The sequence below is a fragment of the Egretta garzetta genome, unplaced genomic scaffold (genome assembly GCF_000687185.1).
Source record: "Egretta garzetta isolate BGI_Z169 unplaced genomic scaffold, ASM68718v1 scaffold71, whole genome shotgun sequence".
Taxonomy (NCBI): domain Eukaryota; kingdom Metazoa; phylum Chordata; class Aves; order Pelecaniformes; family Ardeidae; genus Egretta; species Egretta garzetta.
The window spans coordinates 220,334-241,218 of NW_009258618.1; the positions used below are offsets into that span (position 1 = coordinate 220,334).

General features: G+C 51.4%; 2 protein-coding genes across 2 annotated transcripts in view; both read left to right on the forward strand.

Moving 5' to 3' along the window:
- Positions 1–1,860, forward strand: part of LOC104134537 (Grid2 interacting protein) — a 38,839-nt gene extending 36,979 nt beyond the window's left edge. The window contains 3 exon segments of the mRNA XM_035903554.1: positions 135–253; positions 1,203–1,367; positions 1,789–1,860. Coding sequence (XP_035759447.1) covers positions 135–253; positions 1,203–1,367; positions 1,789–1,860 — 356 coding nt within the window.
- An 8,007-nt stretch (positions 1,861–9,867) lies between these two features.
- SLC5A11 (solute carrier family 5 member 11) overlaps positions 9,868–20,885 on the forward strand; it is a 12,741-nt gene continuing 1,723 nt past the window's right edge. The window contains exons 1-13 of the mRNA XM_035903545.1: positions 9,868–9,999; positions 10,917–10,988; positions 12,055–12,159; positions 12,414–12,473; positions 12,978–13,082; positions 14,457–14,562; positions 15,366–15,446; positions 15,873–16,078; positions 16,843–16,978; positions 17,700–17,807; positions 18,192–18,342; positions 18,554–18,722; positions 19,470–19,685. Of these exons, the coding sequence (XP_035759438.1) occupies positions 9,868–9,999; positions 10,917–10,988; positions 12,055–12,159; positions 12,414–12,473; positions 12,978–13,082; positions 14,457–14,562; positions 15,366–15,446; positions 15,873–16,078; positions 16,843–16,978; positions 17,700–17,807; positions 18,192–18,342; positions 18,554–18,722; positions 19,470–19,685 (1,647 nt within the window). The remainder of the gene's footprint in view (positions 10,000–10,916; positions 10,989–12,054; positions 12,160–12,413; positions 12,474–12,977; positions 13,083–14,456; positions 14,563–15,365; positions 15,447–15,872; positions 16,079–16,842; positions 16,979–17,699; positions 17,808–18,191; positions 18,343–18,553; positions 18,723–19,469; positions 19,686–20,885) is intronic.

A 20,885-nucleotide genomic window follows, 5' to 3' on the forward strand; every position in this document is an offset into this window, starting at 1 on the left:
CACCCCGGACAAGGCAGACAGGTTGTGCAAAGCCATGTAGACAGACAGCCTGAACCACCCTGACTGATGGCCCACACTTGTTGCCCTTGCTTTGCAAGCCAGACCTAACACTTGTCTCCTCTCTTCTCATGTAGTGAATCAGCGAACACTCACAGCTGACCTAAAGGACCTGCACACCACTGTCAGTGACATTCAGATGGCCTGTCATAACATGCCAGCTACTGCAGAGGACAGATTTGCCATTGTGATGACTGTATCCTTCTGTAAAAGGGGCAAAACACCAGTGTGACTTTATCGCCCTTGGGCAAAGCCATTCAGTTTTTGCCTCCTTGGTAAGCAGCAGGGCTGTGTCCGGCTGGGAAGAAAGGATCATCTCAGCACTTGGTGAGAGCATGGTGGAAATCTTCACCCTCCACAAGGCCAGAGGGCTTGCTGAGCCATCTTTCTTAAAATCATAGAATCATAGAATGTTTTTGATTGGAAGGGACCCCTAGAGGTCATCTAGCCCAACCCCCTGCAGGGAGCAGGAACATCCCCAACCAGACCAGGCTGCTCATGGCCCCATCCAAACTGGATTAGAATGTTCCCAGGGATGGGGCCTCCACCACTAATCTGGGCAACCCGTGCCAGTGTTTCACCACCCTCATTGTAAAGGATTTCTTCCTTATATCCAGGCTAAACCTACCCTGCTTCAGTTTAAAACCATCACCCCTTGTCCTGTCACAGCCGGCCCTGCTAAAAAGATTGTCCCCATCTTTCCTCTGGGCCCCCTTTAAGCCCTGAAGAGCCGCAATCAGCTCTGCCCGCAGCCTCCTCTTCTCCAGGCTGAACAACCCCAACTCTCCCAGCCCAGCCCCGTAGCAGAGGGGCTCCAGCCCTCGGATCATTCCCGTGGCCTCCTCTGGCCCTGCTCCAACAGGTCCATGTCCTTCTTGTGCTGAGGGCTTCAGAGCTGGACGCAGGGCTCCAGGTGAGGTCTCAGCAGAACAGAGTAGAGGGGCAGAATCCCCTCCCTCAAGGGAGATGCAGTTAGGGACAGCCGAGCCTGCCAGCAGGCTCCCTTCGCACATGGCTACAGCCTGCATTTGCAGCAGGTCCTTCCTTAGACCGGAGATGAAACCCAGCCATCTGATAAGCAGAAGTGATTCTGTCCTGTACCAGACCCACTGCGCTGCTGTTTTTCCTTAAGCCATTGCTCTCAGTCCTTCCTGGAGAGCGCCCAGCCTGCCATGCGATCCCTGGACGACCTGCAGCACAAGGCCATGGAAGAATTCAGCAAGGTGTTGTCCTTCTTCGGGGAAGACTCAAAAATGACAACTTCTGAATCTTTCTTTGGCATTTTTGCAGAATTCATGAGTAAGTTTGAGGTAAGTTGCACTTCTCAAAGCCAGCCAGCAAGGGGTTTCCTGTTAAATGTCAGTGAAGCATTTTACTTGCCTGTGAGCTGTGGGAACGAGACGAGCTTTTTGTGAGCACGTGTACCCCAGTGTCTGCAAAGCGCAATTTTTCTAACGTACAAAGTCGGCTGGCCGGTACAGGAGGCTGAGGTGAGGGTTGATGGACCAAGCCTCAGCCCCATGGAGCGTAAAGCTGATGTCACCATGGTCTGACATTCTTGGTTAATGAAGGCTGGGTTGGAGCACCACAAAGCAGATGCTCTGACTGTCTGTGCTTGTCCAGCAGGAAGCCGCAGGAGAATTAAGTCCGTAGTGGCCAGGACTGTTGAAATGTCCACAGCAGCTGCCCTTGCCTGATCCTTAGCTCCTGCTCTTTGGTCTCTCCCTGCAGCGGGCACTCAGCGATGTGCAGGTCGGCGAGAGCCAGCGCAGCCCCAGGATGACCTCCCCCCTTGCCTGGTGACGGGCTTGCAGCGATGTGAGGCGCAACAATTTATTGCCAACAAAGTGCAATTTGCTCCCATTGAGTTTGGTTGTAAATACGCCGCTGTCACCTGCTACCACCAAGCAGAACCATGGACCGAGGGGTCGGGGCAGTCTGGACACTGAAAAGGCACCATAGGTGATAGTGGATGGATGCGAGGGTGAGGCACAGGGACAAGCTGCTCAACACCGCGCTGGGCCTGAGAACAGCTTTCTTAGCACCCTTCATCTCCAGCGTATTAGAGTCAAGGATTTCAGACTCATCTGGGTAAAGCCCCACTCTCCTGTGTTTCCAGAACATGCATAACTGGCACCGGCAGTCACTGGGGACCTTCCTCATGTGCCCACGCCAGCGCCCGAGCATGGCTGTGCATGGAGTCAGCCCTCGCAGGATGCAGGCAGGCACTGCTCGCCCCCACCAGCCTCGGGCCGGGGTTGGAGCCCAGTCACAGGGGGACCAGAGCAGGTGAGGAAGGGAGCGTGGGGGGGATGTGGGCTGCTACCAGTGCCTGCTGCCCCAAGACCCTGGGGAGCAATGCTTCTGAGCTCCTCTCACATCCCTCCCCAAGCCCTTCTGCCCTTGAGCTGCACCGTGGGGCTGGAGCTCCACCTGAACAGACCATAACAGCAGAGCGGAGACTGCTGGAGGTGGCCCAGGGGCTTTAATCCCCTGCCATTGCTGGCCAGTGGCAATGGAAACCAGTATGACCTTGCAGAACCCTTCTGGCACGTCTGTGTGGTCCCAAATACGGATCTGGTCTGGTTCTACCCAGCTGCGCTGGAGAGGGAGGAAAGCCCAGGGTCCTTTGCTTTAAGGTGTGGCAGAGACTGACAGGTCTTGAAATCTTTCCAAGAGCTTAACAGCAGCACCAGACTTCATTCATACTTGCCAGGACACATATATCCCTTAGCATTTTGGTGCCTCCTTGGAAAATACAGAACCCTCGGTAGCTTAAAAATGAGTGGAAGTCCTCTGCAGCCCCAAGTACCGCTCCCGAGGCAGGGCAGAGGCAGCGAGAAATACATCCCCTGCCTTCATACATCCCCTGCCCTCATACATCCCCTGCCCTCCTTTATTCAGTCCCGAGGGCTGGAGTCCTGAGAGTTCTTTACTGTGTGACCAGTCGTTCATGCCGAATATGCCCTGGGAACTCCAGAAGCGTGCATGTCCACCTTCTGACAACAGCTGAGTGTTATTTAGGTGACTTAATTCCCTCTGAGATGTCCCCTGGGAGGAAAGGGCCAGCAGCATCCTGCAGTCAGCGCGTGCGCCTCTGGGTGACACGGTGCCCCGAGAGCTTTATGGCAGCAAACCTACAAGGCGCTGATGTTGTGAGGGCATTACTCTGTGCAAAATGCACCTGTTGCCTTTCAAACCCGACAGGCTCCAACCTCCGGCCCCGTGGAAGCGCTCAGCAAGCCGTCGCGTAGGTAACCTTCCTCCCGTCCACCGCCAGAGCAAGAGCTCTTACCGCAGCATCACCAATGGGTGCATTATTTATGGGAGACCTTATGACCATCAAATCTTTGGTGTTCAGTATTTTTTTAAACCTCGCTGTAGAAAGCAAAGGATATTTTCACACGTGTTCTCAGTTTATAAAGCTTTAAGTGCCAGGTAGCTCCTAGCGTTGCGTTCCCAGAGGTCCAGCCTTGTCTGTCTCTGCCTCTCCCCTGTCCCGACGGCGGTGACAGGGCAATGCTCACTCTTCCTCTTTCCATTTTGGATGTCGCACACTGTGTTCAGTTGATTTTTTTTTTTTTTTTCTAAAGTCACATTCAATATTTAAACTGCTGGAGGTTCTTTTGAAACTGTCATTACAAATGTGAACATGCTGTACATAGATTTTGCTACATGTTGTAACTTTCCAAAATAGTTAGAACTCCAACCCCTTTGGTATTTTTATGTGAATATTTTCAAAGAAACAGAACTTCTGGCATACGGTGATATTATTTGATAATGGGACTATGTGTATTCACAGTTCAGTCTCTACCCAATGCCTATGTGCTATTCCTAAAATAAAGCTACTGCCTTCCGCCTCCTGACTGCATGTGCCTCCGTGTTCTGTCACAAATTGCTCTGCACGACAGCCACCGGTGTGAGGAATTCTGCGCCTGGCACTTCTGTGACCGCACGTCTTCATATTGGCCCCTTACACCTCCAGGAGAGAGATGCAGGATCTGACCTTGCCGGATTTGGGCTGGTGTGAGGAAAATAACTGCATAATTGTGAAGAGAGCTGCTTGCGTGCCAGCATTCAGGACAGTGTGATGAATACGAGCAACAAATTCTTAAAATAGCATAGATTTTTTTCTGCAGCCTTCAGAAAAAAACATTTACCGAGACTATGAGCCAGTGAATTGCTTCCCTCTGAAAAGGAATTCTTGGCTGAGGTTGGGTTTACGTCCCCGGAGCAGTTTATCTCCCTTTACACTAACAGCAGATAGATAGGGACCGGTTTCGTATCAGATTTCCTGGTTGTAGTTTAGCTTGTTTACAGCAGCCTGCTCAATCACCAGGTCCTCCCTGGAGGCCACGGCACCGGCAACTGTAAAACAGAGTTAATAAAATTGTTATGGGTAGAAGTCCCTCTCTGGGCACCTGTATTTAAAGTGCCTGAACCCCTCTTGATATTTATTTAGCCCTCCTGGCCGATCAAACCTGGCTCTTTTGCAGCCCCGGGGATCTTGAGCTGCCCAGCATGGCTGTCAAACCTCCCATCACACAGTCTGGCACAGCCCGGGCTGCCGTCCATAAACTGCCATGGAAATGATGTCCCAGAGCCTCCTTTGCAGCATGGTACACGTGATGGTCGGCATCGTTCGCCGCACACGCTTGTTTTGCCGTTTCATTACTTTAGGTAATTTTTCCCCAGAACGGGCGCTCTCCTTTTAGCCTTGTACAGCCCAGTCTTAACAGAATGCCTGTGTTAGCCTTGGTCATGGGATTGTCTTCACAGGAAAGCCTGTCCTTGCAAAGGAAATAATAACTCAGGCAGCAGCCCGGGGTCAGCGTGGGGAATGCGGCCACGGCATGGCTCCGGCTCCATGGGGTGCCACTTCCATCCTCCAACGGAGGCAGGGAAACAGTGACCATGAAAATCCCAGGTTACATTCCAAACTCTGGAAAAAAAGAAAATGAGCAGCTTTAGTAAAGTCATGGTGAGGACAAGATCGCAGCTCCCGTTGGTTAGACTGGCTGGGGTACAATACTACCAGGCTGGCATCTCCAAGCCAAACTGGAACCACATATGAGCCCTCCCTCTAAGTATCTTGAGGGCCACGATCCGTGATTATTTTCCAGGTGCCATGAAAGATGCCAAAGAGACAAACAGAAGCCTCAGCTTCAGCCTGGAAGGGCTGGCAGTCAGAAAAAAGTGGCATAGACTGGGAGGTAACACAAGGCCCCAGGATGTTGAATCTGAAGCCCTTGAGGATCTGCATCGTTCTAAACACAATTTAGGAAAATCTGGGATTTCCAAATTCCATTGGACCGAAGTAAAGCATCTCCAATCACAAGATTCAAAGACCTTTAGTTATGCCCATAAGAATTATAAATCGAGTGTGAAACAATGAGATAAAATACAGATATGAATTTTTTCCTACTTTGCTTTCTGATTTCTTAGACTTTGGGTGCCTTTTTCTTTTTAACTCGCCTCCATTGTCAATGTAGAAAACTCAAAGGTGAAGGTGAGAGCTGAATTTCTGATTCTAGCAGCTGAGATTGTCAGGGAAAGGGTAAGTTCCACAAAACCTTTGGTAAAATCAGTGAAATTCATTGCGACATTAAACAAGTAGTGAGAGAGAGAGCCAAAAGCAGTATCTGCGCTGAGGGATGCTGCTTGCGCCCGGCCAGGGACGTGGGACCAGCGTTCCCGGGGGCTGCCCTGCTTGGGCTGAGATTTCCACCCTGGGGCGTCACAGAAGAGCTGAGGACTCGCCAGTAAACCATGCCCTTAGGGTATCCCACACAGTAAAATTCATAGAATCACAGAATCATTTGGGTTGGAAAAGCCCTTTAAGATCATCAAGCCCAACCATTCCCCTAACCCTGCCATCCCACCACTAAACCCTGGCCCTAAGCACCTCGGCTGCCCGGCTTTTAAATCCCTCTAGGGATGGGGACTTGACCCCTGCCCTGGGCAGCCCCTTCCAGTGCCTGACAACCCTCTTGGGGCAGAAATTTTTCCTGGTAACTCCACTGTCGGGACATGGATTAGGCTTGTGTAAAGACAGTGCCCCGCGCTCAATCTGCCCTCCCAGCAGGAGACACAGGGCTTCTCAGATGTACTGCCCTGGTGTCAGAAACCTACAGGCTGCCTCCTGCCGTGTCCCTCCCTCTGCTGGAAGGTCCCCCTTCAGCATCATTCTCTGCATGTTGTTTGGCCAGGTTTATCAGGTTTTTCAGACAGATGATGCTGAAGCCAAAACCTCCAGCCTGGTCCCAGAAGGGGACCCGATTCTGGGGTTAACCTACAGAAATGAGAACCCCACCTCATGGATGAACTCCGCTGTTCGTTCGCCTTAGGCATAAACTTAGAGACGGCACTAGCTGTCAGCTCCCCCCTGTGTCGCGGGCTGTTGGCTTGAGAGGACATCGGCACGGATTTTTTTTTATTATTACTTGTCTCTTCTCGAGCTGCGCAGATTGCTTAAGAGAATGGCACTCTGTGGAGTTTGACCCATGAGCCCTGATAGTGAAAATAATACACTTCTCACCAGAGCCACCAGAGACTGAAAGAGTAACTTCAGGCAATTAGTTTAACTTTGACTCTAAATATTCCTTCTCGTTCCTTGTGACACCGTTAACAGCTCCGCTGGCAAATCCCGATTCTCTGGCAATATTTAAGCTGCCTGTCAGTTGGCAGAGGCTTGGTGGTGCCCGGCGCAGGGAACAGAATGAGACCCAGCTGAGCGCAGTAAGTTCCCTTTCAGCTTCTACCTTGAGTCGGGGAGCTCTGGTTGCTGTGTGGGTTTGGGGCTGCTGCTGGGCTGCGTTCCAGCCCCGGCAAGCGGAGGTGTCTTTAGAAGGTGGATGGACCTGGGAATGCTTTAAAAAAACCCGTTGAGGAGGCATTTAGAGTGATAGAGTCCCCATGGGTTACTCGAGACCCACGTGGGCTGCATCTCTCCCGGGACCATTGATAAAGGGCTGGCTTCAGCTGCTTCATTTCAATGCCACTGATGTTCCTTCCTCACAATCTCTGGCGAGGGAAGTGCTGCCGCCTGTGCCAGGAACTGAGGGAGACCAGGCTGTGAGCTGAATTCACAAAATGGGCAAAATTTCCACTGGGCCGTGGCAGAGTTAGGATCTGAAACAACTGATTTTATTTTTTTTCCCTAATGTCCAGCCTCCCAGACGGCTTGGGGAGCCGCAACAGGAGCTTTAACCGTATTCGGCACCTGTATTCAGCTCCAGGAATTTCCCCCAGAGTGTATCCCGTGTTTCCTTTCCTTACTGATGGGCAGGACAGATGACATGCATTTGGGAGGGGAAGGCACAACGCTCTCCTGCCTGTGTGGCCGGATCCCGCGTGAGACTGAGCGGGGGTAGCTTATAGAGCTGGCTGTCCCATCGGTGCTAACCAGCTGCCAGTGGGTGCCGATACGGGAAGCGTCTCGGGGTGAAAAGAAACAGCAACATCAGAACTGCAAAAGAGAAAGTAGGGGTGTTAGAGCGGGGTTAGCAACTTCCCAAGGCTGGCATACCAAACTCTGTTTGTCTTTGCCTAGTCAGAGGTTAAGCATGCCTCTGAGGTTAAGTAAAAACTCAGCAACAGCCAAGACACATTGCCTCTTAAAGAGGTAAGATAGCACCGATCTGATCATCAGTGCCCTGCATTCTTGCAAGGCTGAAGCTCCCAAGGAATTCAGCGGGATATGGGGGCTTTGTAAGGCACAGAAAAGGCTCTGCCAAGGTGCTGCGAGTCCCTGGTCCCCAGCCTGGCACTGCCACTGCTGCCACTCAACCAGAACATGGCTCTGTACTGTGTTTGGCTCTTGTGCTGGAGGCTGCTGATGTCTCAGGATACAGCCCCCCAGCTGTGGAAAGCAGGTGATGGGATGGTATCTGCCACCGGAGAACTTCTTATTTATTGCCCAACCTTTTCGTAACTGCATGGGGCCAGCAGCCCTGCTCCAGGCAGAGCCCGCGCTGCAGGACTGGGGGTAGTGGGGACATGGGGCAGGGCTTGTCCTCCCGAATGCTGCCCAGCAGGAGAAACTGCTGCATCTCTGCCGCTGCTGCATCTCTGCCACTGCTGCATCTCTGCCACTGCTGCATGTCTGCCACCACTGTATCTCTGCCATTGCTGCATCTCTGCCACCACTGCACTTGCAGCTCCATTCCCCCTCTGCTCTTTCACACCCCTGGGCGTTAGGTGCCTGGCGGTGCCACCGGTGCACGAGAGCAGCCAGTTGCACTTCAGGCAACTCTTCAGGCTGCGGGTGGGTTAAGGGAAGGTTCCAGCTGCGGTTCGACACACACATTGGCAGAGAGGTGAAGCCGGAGGAGGTTGTGAAACAGGCGGCCAAGGGACAGGGCGGCTGTTTTGGTCTGTGCTTTGCTGCACGCCGGGCATTCAGAGGAAGAACTTGTTCGACCGCTTGTTGCCCGACCATTGAGGCCGGGAGCCCAGGGCTGGTGCAGGCCACCCTTCGCCCCACCTTCTTCAGCTTTTTGGCAGGGGGGAGCTTATAAGTGTCGCCTTGCAAGTGCAAGAAGGACTTGGCCAGCCGCACAGGCAGGAGGAGGACGAGGACCAGCCGGCTCTGCCCCTCTGCAGAGGAACCATCCCCTCAGCTCAGCAGGGTGAGAGAAATAATCCCAAACCTGCCGCGGGGCTGGAGCATGGCGGTGAGGTGCCAGGCCCGGGAATCCCTGGGTGACCGACAACAGCCACCGCTGGGCCAGGGCCCCTCCGAGCTGGGCCTTGCCCTGGCCTGGGCTGCACCAGGGCTGCCGCTCGCCTCCTCTCTGGCTCTCAGAGTGGGGCCACGAGGGGAGGAGGAGGAAACAAGGAGGAACTGCGTTAATTCAAATACCCAACCAATCTCCCTGCGTGGACTTTATCCTGTCCTCCCCGCCTGGCACCACGGGGCGCTCCAGAGGGCTCCAGGGAGCCCTTGCAGGGGTCCCTCAGTGCCGCCACGACTCCTCATCAGGCATTGCTGGACAAGAAAACGAGTTTTTACTTCTGTGGGAAGCACATGAGTATCTCACCTGTGGGAAATGCCCCTGTGGGTTGGTATGCAGGGGGAAGCCCCAGCTCCAGCACCAGCACTTCCACCACCTGGTGCTGGTCCCAGACGGCTGCTCCGTCTACCGGCGGTACTTGCTGCTCACCCCTGCTGCCCCGTCCGCGCCGGTGTGGCAGGGGTACGTCCATCCCTCTACTCGGCGATGTGCTGCCAGCCTCTGCTCCTGGTAAGGGAAGTCAGCCACACTCTGGAGGAGCCCTGAGCACTCCCTGCACCCAGGCTCAAGCTCTCGCTGTGGCCAAGGAGGAAAATGCCACCGCCACTGGAACAGTTCTCATGTTTTCACATCCCGGCAGCTTGTCATGGGCACATTTCTGGCAGCAGTTTCTCACCGAGGCCAGTCCTGCAGTGCTGTTGCACTGGGAGCCATGGGCTGTCGTCACCAGTTGTGCCACGTCCTGGTCCTTTCCTCCGCCTATTTCAGCTGTTTACACCTCCTCTCCAATGCGCCCATTTCTCCAGTTACCCACTGCAAAGGAAATCCAAGCAAACCAGAAGCATCTTTGCATCACAGACAGGGAGTCACGAATGAAGGCAAATGCCAAGAGCCTTCTCTGAAGCCCTGGCATGAGCAGCGCCACAGCCAGAGCCACAGGGCCAATAACCCTTGAATTATTCAAGAAACGGTCAATACCTTCACGGTGCTGCCACATTCCCTCCTAACCGTGTAACCCATTTTTTCACAGATATATGCATCAAGACAAAGAAGCGCTCAGCCTGCATAAGAAATCATGGAGACCACCAGCAGCTCTCCATCCTCTGTGACCCCCCCGTGGGACGTGTTTCCCCAGAAGACGTTGGACTCTATAGACATTGCTGTTCTTGTCCTGTACTTCGTATTTGTCCTTGCAGTCGGGCTGTGGGTAAGCAGATACTGTTAAAAGCTTTCTTATGTGTCCTGTTATACAGAAAAATATGGCTGGTTTGGCCTCAAATGATTTTGCTTTGGCTTGAACCAGGCAGCACTTCACAGGATTCAAATGAACAAGCGGAAAGGTAGAGTTTACAGGTCTTTTTCCTCACGTCAGCCTCGGGAAGTGTCCTTACTGCTCCAGAGGAGAGCTGTTCAGCTCTAGTGTTTGCCAAGGTTCTGAGAACCCTTGTAAGGAAGAGGTCGTCTAAGTACAAAGTGTTGCTAATAATAATGTTTTGTTCATCCAGGAAGGAACTGCTGTCCTATAAATCACCTGTGCTTGTCTGCAGTGGTCTCGACAGCAGATTCCGCAAATTAAAAATGCTGTTCATATATAATTGAGGCAGAAGGACATCCTTTTGGCATGGCTTTTGTAAGCAAAAGCACAACCTGGCTGCCATACAGCAGTGATGAATAGTTGCTCCCTTCAAATGTGGTGCTTAACTGCATGAAAATATCTGAAACCTCTGAAGAACAGGGGTCAATGAGTAATATGGGCAATGCCTAGCATTTCTTCTGGCTGCACCCAATAACTAGGGATGTCTGGACTACGGTTCTTGTCCAAAATTGCTTGTCTTCCTCGCGGATCTGGAGTGATTTAGTTTGCTTATCACAGAAAACATTTAATTGGGATGCTGAGATGATAGAAAACTGCGCGCAGCTTACAGCATTGGCCAGTCCCCTCCCTCGTCTGCTGCTCTCTTGTCCCCCAGGGTTTCCCAGCAGCAACTGCAGGTCCTTCGAGAAACCCTTCACTCTCGTCCGATGACAGTACAGAGTCTCCTGCCAGGGAAATCACTTGGCGATGCTCTGAGCAGCAACTGGAATGATTGCTGAAATCTGTGTTCTGCTTTTCTGCTTTCCCAGTCCATGTGGAAGACACAGCGCAGCACTGTAAAAGGCTACTTTCTAGCTGGAGGACAGATGGTTTGGTGGCCTGTAAGTATCTTCAGCATTACCCTGCTTGTGCCCCTAGGCTACGGCAGGACTGAAAAGCACTTTTGTCCAAGCAGAACGTCTTTCTCCAAACAGGAAAAGAAAAAAAAAAGCCTTCCATGTTTTGCAAAGACCCAGTTACAATACTGGCCTTTTTTTTTCCCATATTCAAGACTGGGGAAACGGAGCTGCTGCAGGGCACTTGCCACAGCCCTGCGCCCCCTCAAGAGCCAGCCCGCTGGTGTGCAAAGCCTCTCTGGTTCTGCATACTTTGATCTGGAGATTTGCAGGATTAACTGGGTGGTCCCCATCGTAGACACAGGTTTCTGTTGAGCCAGTCTGCTAGGTGGGGTATTTCATCTGGGCTGCTCCGGTGAGTCAGTACATACTAATACAGGAACCTGATGACCTGACATTTCTGCTTGTTACCTCCACTTTCTGCCCTGCTTCTCCATGAGAAACTAGACACTGGTTTGGAAGCAGGGTGGTCCTAAACATGCCCACAGATGAACGTTAGGCAGCCGATGATGAAAGAAGCTGGAGGGAGGTGCCAGAGCCATTGAACATGAGTCACATGGAGAGGACAAGGGGGAATGGACACAAGTTGCTCTTGGGGAAATTCCAATTCGACACAAGAAGAAAATTTTTCCCCATGAGAACAGTCACCCATTTGAATAATCTCCCCAGGGGAGGGGTTGACTCTGCCACATTGGACACTTCGAAGCCTCAGCTGGACAGGGTGCTGGGCCATCTTATCTAGACTGTGCTCTTGCCCAGAAAGGTTGGGCCAGATGATCCTTGAGGTCCCTTCCAACCTGGGATTCTGTGATTCTATGAACATGTAGGCAAAAGAAGGCAGTGGCAGAGGGCGACAAGGGTTTCATGTCCTCCATAGTCATGAGTGGGGGAACAGCATCACTGTGTAACCTCCACAGTGGCAATCCACTGGGGGGGGGGTGGGTGCGTGTGCACCAGAGCACTGAACTACTCTGTTTACACTTCTGTCCATCACCAGGCTGAGAACAACGCCTTGTGCCAAGGCCAGATCCAATCTCCTGTCTTTTTCCAGGTGGGCGCATCCCTCTTTGCCAGCAATGTTGGAAGTGGCCACTTCATCGGCCTGGCTGGCTCAGGAGCCGCCTCGGGAATTGCTGCAACAGCCTACGAGTGGAACGTGAGTGTGGCACAGCAGCTCTGCAGCCATCTCTGTCCTGTGCAGGGCCATCCCACCACCAGCGAGTTGCCATGCCGGGGTATAGGTCTGGCAGCTCAAAAGTCTTAAGACTCTTGCTGCATGAGCTAGAAGTCACCACCAGCTGCTGGGGGTTTGAGGCCTCTGAGGGATAACCCAGTCCCCATGTCCCCATTGATCCACCTGATCACAGCCGTGACCAGCATCGCTGACCTTCCTTTCTGTTTGCTTTGCAGGGGATGTTTTGTGTTTTGGTGCTGGCCTGGCTGTTCCTTCCAATTTACATAGCAGCAGGAGTAAGTAGATGGGATGTTGCATCCATCAATGATTTGATGGTATTTAAAGCACCTGTTTGGCTCACGGGCTTAACCATCTCCTTCTGTACCTGTGCTGCTTCTGGAAGGCAGGCCATGAGCCATGGTGCACCTGTCTGCTCCGCTGGCCTGGGCTAAAGAGGATGGGAGCCGCTGCCTGGGAGTTCAGGGGTTCGGTACGGGGTTCAGACTGCTCCGCTACCCCTGGCAATGCAGTAGAGTTGCTCCATCTCCCGAGGAGATGGACTGTGGCTCCCGTATCACAGTTTATAGTGAGCCTTATGTCAGATGTTACAGCAAAGTCAGCACTTGCTAAGCTGTTGCGCTGGCCTAAGCAGGCAGCTGAGAACCAAATACCAGCAGAGTGCAACTGGCATGGCCATTCTGGCCTCCCCCCAGCACAAAGCACCCGCGCTGGCTCCGTGGGTGAGCCCTCTGCAACTCACAGGAGCGACGGCATCCCACCTTCCCATGTCTCTCGCGTAGGTTACCACCATGCCCGAGTACTTGCGGAAACGTTTTGGAGGCAAAAGGATTCAGATGTTCCTGGCGATTCTCTACTTGTTCATCTACATCTTCACCAAAATATCAGTAAGTAGAAAAAAACCATGGAAACAGGCTGAATTAAATTCACTTTGGAAACGTGTGATCAGCGAGGCTGAGAAACACAGCTCCTAGCCCTTCCCTCTATTAGCAGAAAAGGGTGTATTGTCAAAATACTGGATGATGCCAGACTAATTTTTTCCAGAATCTACACAAAAGAATAACTTCTTTTTTTTTTTCCATTAAGGGTCGGAATGCTTGCTGCAGTAGGAGGGAAAGCTAGGTGCCAATGTCCTGCACGCCAGTTCATTGAGCAGTTGAGCTGTGAGCCTGGATGTGTTTGTTGTTAGGTTTTGTCTGTCTGGCAGCTTACCCAGTTTCTTTGCATATTTATCAACACCAAACGCTATTATGTGCAGGATGAATAAGATCGTAGGAGTTGGTGCGTGTTTAGGTGAAAAAAAAGAGTTTAGTGATTTATTGCACCTGTTTGATGTAGTGCTTTGAATAAATAACTGAATCAACCCTTGCGCAACACCTCAATAGCTGTTTATTAACCGTGCAGCAGTGCGTGAATCTGTGAAATCAGACAAGTTCCTGCCGGTGTTTTTCCTGTAGGCATGGGGCCAAAGTGGGACGTGCTGTCTGACACCCGCCTGCCCATGTACCCTCCGAAATGGATGCCAGGCACCGGGTTTGGGTGGCACCAAGGAGCTAGGCTCAGGTTCTCCTCTAAAAAAAACTAACCATTTGATGGAAATCCTTGATGACATGATTCCCGTATTCCGTATGCTTCTCTATCTGTCATTCTGCGGTCTGCAGTTTGCCTATCCTAAAGCTCTCCTGAAGCGCAGCATTTTCAAGTAGCTGCAGAGCTAGGGACTCAGGGCTGGGTCCCAGCCCCAAGGAGACTCTTCCTTCTTATCTCGCTGTCACTGTGTCGGCAGGGAGGAATTTGTGTTATGGCAAACCCATGCTGGGGCTGGCGGCAGGCTGAGGCACCCGAGGAGGTTCGCACTGCCGATGCTCCGGTCCCCCCCAGTACAGCTTTCCCCACCCAGCTCGCTGGTGCTCTGGGGAAGAGAGAAGCTCACCCCACCCAAATGCCTTTTTCACAGAGCGCTGTGCGTGCTCCCCCCCCCTCAGGACAGCTCCATCATCACCCTCCCTGTCCCTCCATGACCAGTGAAAACAAACAGTCTATAAATGCTGAACCGAGCCTGGTTGTATGCACAGGATGCAGGAGCTGGGGCTGCAGAGGGATCTGCCATGTGGGGAGCCAGAGTCATGAGCAATCACAAACCAGACTGGTCCCACTAAAGGAGACAGCTCAGTCAGCTCAGTGCTCGCGCTCCCTGGCACTACCAGCCTTGAGGGGCTCGGTAATGTCATTGCAACTGTGCTAATTATCTTTTTCTCTAGGTCGATATGTACGCTGGGGCCCTCTTCATTCAGCAAGCCTTACACTGGGACCTCTATATTGCTGTGGTCGGCTTGCTGGCAATCACAGCCGTCTACACTGTCGCGGGTACGTGGCTGTTTCTGATGGTACCATGGATCCTGCTAAGTGAGCTGATCATGCGCACGCAAGGCACCGTGCACCCTCCTGCTCATGACTGGAGTCCTGCGTTTCCAAACAACTGGTTTTGCCATGAGTATGGATAATTGAGGTGGGGGGAAGCACTTGATAGCTTGCCCATTAAGAAAAAATTACCAGGTACGAGTAAGGCCGTACCAGAGATGGCTGCACGTCAGTTCTGCTTTAAGGAGAAGCTATGCTGGAGGCATTTGCACAATACATTTTCCTTCTGGGCTTTTTGGAGGCCTGAGTGATTTAAATAACGATGAGCCCTCTAATGGGGAAAGCATTGTCAGGCTTGGGTGCCCTTTTGGGGCTTATGAGTGGCCAAATGGAAAAAAGCCATGCACGGAGTAAGCAGCAAATTCCAAATAAATAAAGGTTGCTCCTTTCCCAGTGCTCACCCCTAGTGATGTTGCTCATAAAGATCCCCCCCTTTTTTTTGTCTTCTCCTTATTCAGCTTGGGCTTTGTTTTGGAGCTTTTTCATCTGTTTCCCGTAGAAGTACTTATACTGGACTTTGGTGTTTTAGTGACAAAATGGTGACTCATTACAATTCAAAACATGAGAAATTTCAGCCAAAGTTACCATGCACAGGACCTGGCCGAACTGTCCCCCAACATGATGACAAAGCTGTCCCGCTGGGCATGGGGCTTGGCTTACACTGCTTGTCAAAACCTTTTGCAAAGCCCGGGATGCCATGACGGAACAAACCCCGTTGCCCACTGTTTGCTGCTTCTCTGCTCTCTTAGGTGGCCTGGCAGCTGTGATATACACAGACGCTCTGCAAACTCTCATCATGCTGATCGGGGCCGTGACCCTCATGGTCTTCAGTGAGTGTTTCCCAGGGGTTTTATTACTAAAACTATGATAGAAGCTTTACCAAGTCCTACAAACAAGCTGGATCATTACATCTGACCACTCAGTTGATGTTCTGGGGACTGCTTTCCATGCGTTTTCCTGTCAGAATATATGCTGATCCAGATAATCCTACAGCAGTTCTTTATGTGGTGAAAACGCATGAGCACTCCCTGAGAAACCTCTAAAGAAATTCGTTCTGAAGCAATACTGTAGGTGCACAAGCACCTTCTCTAGCCAGCAGTTTTAGCGTTACACTATCCCCCAGCCTAATGCTCGAGTCAAGAGCTTCCCATTTTATGGAATACTTGGGGAGGATCACCCATAGCAAGCTAGAGAGACTGAAAATCAGGGCACCAACCCGGGAAGATGTGATAACTGCTTCTCATGACCTATTTTAGGCTTTGTTGAAGTTGGCGGTCTTGAAGGTTTGCAGACAAAATACTTTGATGCCATTCCCAGCAACCACAAGGAAAACAGTAGCTGCGGCTTGCCAAGAGAAGATGCTTTTCACATTTTCCGAGACCCTGTTAACTCTGACCTTCCCTGGCCAGGCGTTTTGGTGGGAATGACCATCCCATCCCTGTGGTACTGGTGTACTGATCAGGTGGGTTGCCGCTTATGTCTGTCTTTGGTTTCAAACCCATGTTATTGGTTGGTTGAATCTGATTACAAACCTAAGGTCTGCAACGGAGCCTGGACTGGTTTACGATTTCTGATGGGAATTCAGTAAAATCTGATGTTTTCAATCCTAAAGCTGCAAAACTTGATATGCACAACTAAGTTTTGCGAATCATTTCAACTTCAAAAGGGGTGAGAATGGATGTATGAGTTAATCCCAGTCTACACAGGTGATTCTTTTTTTCCTAAAGTAAGCCTTTCACCTCTTGTCACCCACCTGTGAACTTCCCAGGGCTTCGATTACCATCCCTCCTAGCACCAACATCAGAGCCAGCAAGACTGAAACCCTAAGCAACCTCCTGATGGTCCTTCAGTATTCTTTTAACTCATTTAGTGCTACTCCTGTAGTATTTTGCTTCTGTCAGACTCTGCTTTGCTTTGGCAAAACAAAAGAAGAAGAAAATAAAATTCTAAGCCTGAGTACAATTCGTTTAAAGAGCAGATTATGGGACACAGTATATGGCAGAAGCAAGGCTCAGATTTGGTGACCTTTCAGGTCTATGTTTCTGTCAGGTGCTCAGGATCTGAAGCAAGAATTATAAAGCTACAGCCAGGCTCTGTGTTTACCCTTCTAAGATTTCAATAGCTTAGAGGACAACAAAGTACACACCTGAATGCAATCGCTCTCACATCACCTACAGCCAGCTCCTCTCTGCCGACAGCAGACCAAACGCATTTCTTCATTTCTAGGTCATCGTTCAGAGGTCCCTTGCTGCTAAAAACCTCTCGCACGCCAAAGGAGGCTCCTTGATGACCTCCTACTTGAAAATTTTGCCCCTCTTTATGATGGTAATGCCGGGCATGATCAGCCGGATTCTCTTCCCAGGTAAGTGCTGAAGGACAGATCTGTTCCCTCTGTCGCTACTGCTTTTACTTACTCTATGGAGCTGCAACAGCCTTTACTAAGTAAGTGAAAAGGTTGCAATGCATTGGGTGCCCAAAATATGAAGAAATTTTCTTCTGGTCGTAAGCTGGAGAATGCACATCATCCCCCAGCAGACCCCAGACGCACACCATGCTGCTCCGTGTGCTAGAGCTGCCACCCGTCCCTGCAGCAGCCGTGCTGCTCTACTCTGAGCTCCCACCTGCAGCTGCCCTGCGTTTTCCCCATGCACTTGGGCCCCCCCTGCTCCCAACACGGCCCTCCTCCTGCTGGTTAAATCTGAGGCACGCGAAGAAATCCTAATGTACCACCTTGAGTGTTGCAAACCGTTCACTGTGTGGGAGCGTGGGGATGTGTCTGTGGGCAAGGAGCTGTGCCAGAGGCAGGTGGATAGCCTTAGTCCTCATGGGAGCAACATTCCCAAAGAATGAGATGTTCGAAGCAGGTCAGCTACCTATCCGGGTAGTATCCTTTGCACGGAAGGGAAAACAGGGAAGGCCAGTGCTGCCGTTACCTTGCTGTGTTGGGATAGTCCTGCCTGTCTTTCCAACATCCAGTACTTCACTTAGAAAGCAGTTTAAAACATTCAGTGGACTAACTTGTTTAGATATACTGGGGGGTTTTGTGGCTATGGAATACTGCCTCTCCCCCTTGCTTCTTTTAGATCTGGTGGCTTGCGCAGATGCAGAAGTTTGCCGAAAAATCTGTGGCAACCCATCTGGCTGTTCCGATATTGCTTATCCTAAGTTGGTCATAGAGCTTCTGCCTGTAGGTAAGGAACCTGGTGATGGTGCTGGCACTGATGGGCATGCACAAGCCGAAAGGCACCCGCGGGAGAAGTTCAGAGAGGAAAACACCCTGCAGCTACAATTTCAGTGGGGTTTATGTTGGGCTTGGTGAGACGGTGGCAAGGGACAGCATGCAACAGGAGGGAGGGGTGATGATCCAGTATCCAGAGGTCTAAGTCAGTCAAATTTGGGCAAGAGAGAAAGCGCAGATGTTTAAAAATGAGGTTTAATACTTCCCTATCACTGCCATTTTAAAATCGGGGCTAAAACCATTTTTTAAAGTCTGTTCTAGTTCAAAGAAGAATTTGAGGATGTCCTGCAGCGGGGTTACTGGGCATTCCTCAAGGCACCTGTATTTCTCTTTCCAGGACTCAGGGGCCTGATGATGTCTGTGATGATAGCAGCTCTCATGTCCTCCCTGACTTCCATCTTTAATAGCGCCAGCACCATTTTCACCATGGACCTCTGGAAACATTTCCGTCCTCGTTGCTCTGAGTGGGAACTCATGATCGTTGGCAGGTAGGGAGAAGTAGGACATGCATATTATATCAGAGTCTGGGCGTTAGAGACAGGCCTCGGCACGCCTTGCAGCCTGCTGGGTAGCATCTTCACATTGCACAGGAGAGCAGAGGCCTTATGGGTACGAGAGATCGCAGTCGGAGTCTTGCAAGCTGAGCAACTGGAAAAAAAAGGTCTGAACTAACAGTAATGGCATCTTTTTCTTGCACAGGGTCTTTGTGCTGCTGCTCACTGTGGTCTCCATCCTGTGGATCCCGTTGGTACAGGCTGGCCAGGGAGGGCAGCTCTTTATTTACATCCAGTCAATCAGCTCCTACCTGCAGCCCCCCGTGGCAATGGTGTTTATACTGGGTTGCTTCTGGAAAAGAGCAAATGAAAAGGTAATGGTTCTGCTGTGCTCGGCACAGGCACCTCTGTGGCCTTGCTGTCCTCGTGACAGCCTGGCAGTTATCACCACCCCCCCGGGCTGCAGCTCTGCCGCCTCTCGTAGTTTTTGGGAGAACGAATGCACCCAGAGCTCTGCACAACCCAAGCAATCGTTCTGTTGCAGGGTATCCTTCACAAATCTTGAAGCCTGCTAGAGGCTTATTAGCCATCAGCTTGTTTATTACATGGACTTGTTACCTGCATCGGGGGGGGGCTACGGAAGGCACAGTGAGCCCAAAGAGCCAAGGAGCCAGACCAAATGGCGTCACGAGTCCTAACTCTCCAGTTTCTCCACAAAGGCTGGTGCTGGGTGAAGGGTAAAGTCTTCCCAAAGCGGGTTTCGGTTAAGCAGAGGGCAGTTGTCAGCCCCACACGATTAAGGCAACCATTAGGCTACAAGTATCGCTCTTCAAAGTATTCTGGCATAAGATGTTATCCTTCTCCTCATACTGAAATTAGTGACCCACTTGACCCCACGGAGGAGAGGTACCAGGCTAGTGTAACAGCACCGGCAGACCTAGAGCAGAAAAGGGCGGAAAATACCCTGGGAGGAAAAAGGAAACGGGAGGAAAAGAAGCCCAGTAAAAAAAACAGCAAGGAGAAAGCCTGGCCGGCTTCTAGTCTGGGAATGCGGGGATAGCCCTGGATCCCGGGCGGATGCATGCTGCTTGCTCCAGTAAAGAATACCCTTCCTTTCCTAGGGTGCGTTCTGGGGCCTGGTGATCGGGCTGGTGCTGGGCGTCGTTCGGCTGGTGCTGGACTTCATCTACCCAGAGCCCCGGTGCGGCGAGACCGACCTCCGCCCAGGCGTGGTGAAGTACATGCACTACCTCTACTTCTCCATGGTCCTGGCTGCGATCTCCGCGCTCACCATGCTGGTCGTGAGCCTGCTCACGGAACCCCCCTCGGAAGAAATGGTGCGTCACCCCTTCAGGTTTCTTGTGTTATTTGTAAATGGTTTCCAGGGTGCCCCACATGACATCCATGGGAATAGTGTGGGGATAAAAAAAACTGGAAGTTTTCATTCGTTCTTTGTTTATGATCACACTTGCAATAACCTGTAACAGCAATCCCTCCTCTGCTCCAGCACCCTGCTGCCAGTTAAGATTTTGGTCCCATAAATCCAGAGTCCCACCCTGGAAACCGGTCAACAGTAGATGCTACAAAGAGCCGTTCTTAAGTTTCAAACGTGTGTGTTTAACCCGTGACAAATTAGCTTTTTCCCTCTATTTTCCAAGAAATTCCAGCTTCTGGGTCATCTTTACCAACTCTCTTACTAATTTAGTGAGGAACCATTTTTACTCACAGGAAAGAGAAATCCAGGGCAGAGAGCACACATCCTCTGGAACAGGTTTGTGCCAGTTTGACTGTTTTTGGTAGATACACTAAGGCTACCGCAAACATTCAGAGCAGGAAGGAGGGCCAGAGGGACCTTCAGAAACCATACGGCCAACGCATCCTCTTGCTTCACCACAGGACTAACCCGAGACATTTCTGAAGGACCTGGTGAACTTACTCTTAAAAGTCCCCAGGGAGGGAGAATGCCCGGGGAGGTGTGTGATCAAATCGAGAGCTCGCCTGCCCTCCCAGTAGCACTTTTTCCTCATCTCCAACCTGAATCTTTCCAGCTTCATGTTGTGCTCATCCCTTCCTGTCCGTCCTATCGCTGATAGTGAGAACATTCCTCTTTAATGAGTCTTTTACATATTTGAAGAAAATTATCATATCTCCCCTCTGTCTTCTCTTCTCTCAACAACCCCAGTTCTTTGAACCATTCCTCCCTGGCCGCAATTTCCGTTCTTTTGCTCCCTTCGCTGACCCACTCTCAGCCTGCACCTGGTGATGGTCCGTGCGGAAGCGTCTCCTCCTCAGTAACGGAGCGAAGCATGCCATCCTTCGGAGCGCGTAGCTGTGCAGCCACCGCGTTCCAGACAAAACTACAGCCAACGTGCCGGCGGTGGCCATCGCTTCTGTAGTTACCAGCTGAGCGCTTTGCTGTTCGCCCGCTCCAACAGAGCGGGAGAACAGATTTCGGCCCCTCTAAGTATTCTCTCTGCAGGCTGCTCTCCTGCTAAGGCAGTCCTTTAAACAACCGTGACAGCAGCTTTCTTTAACAC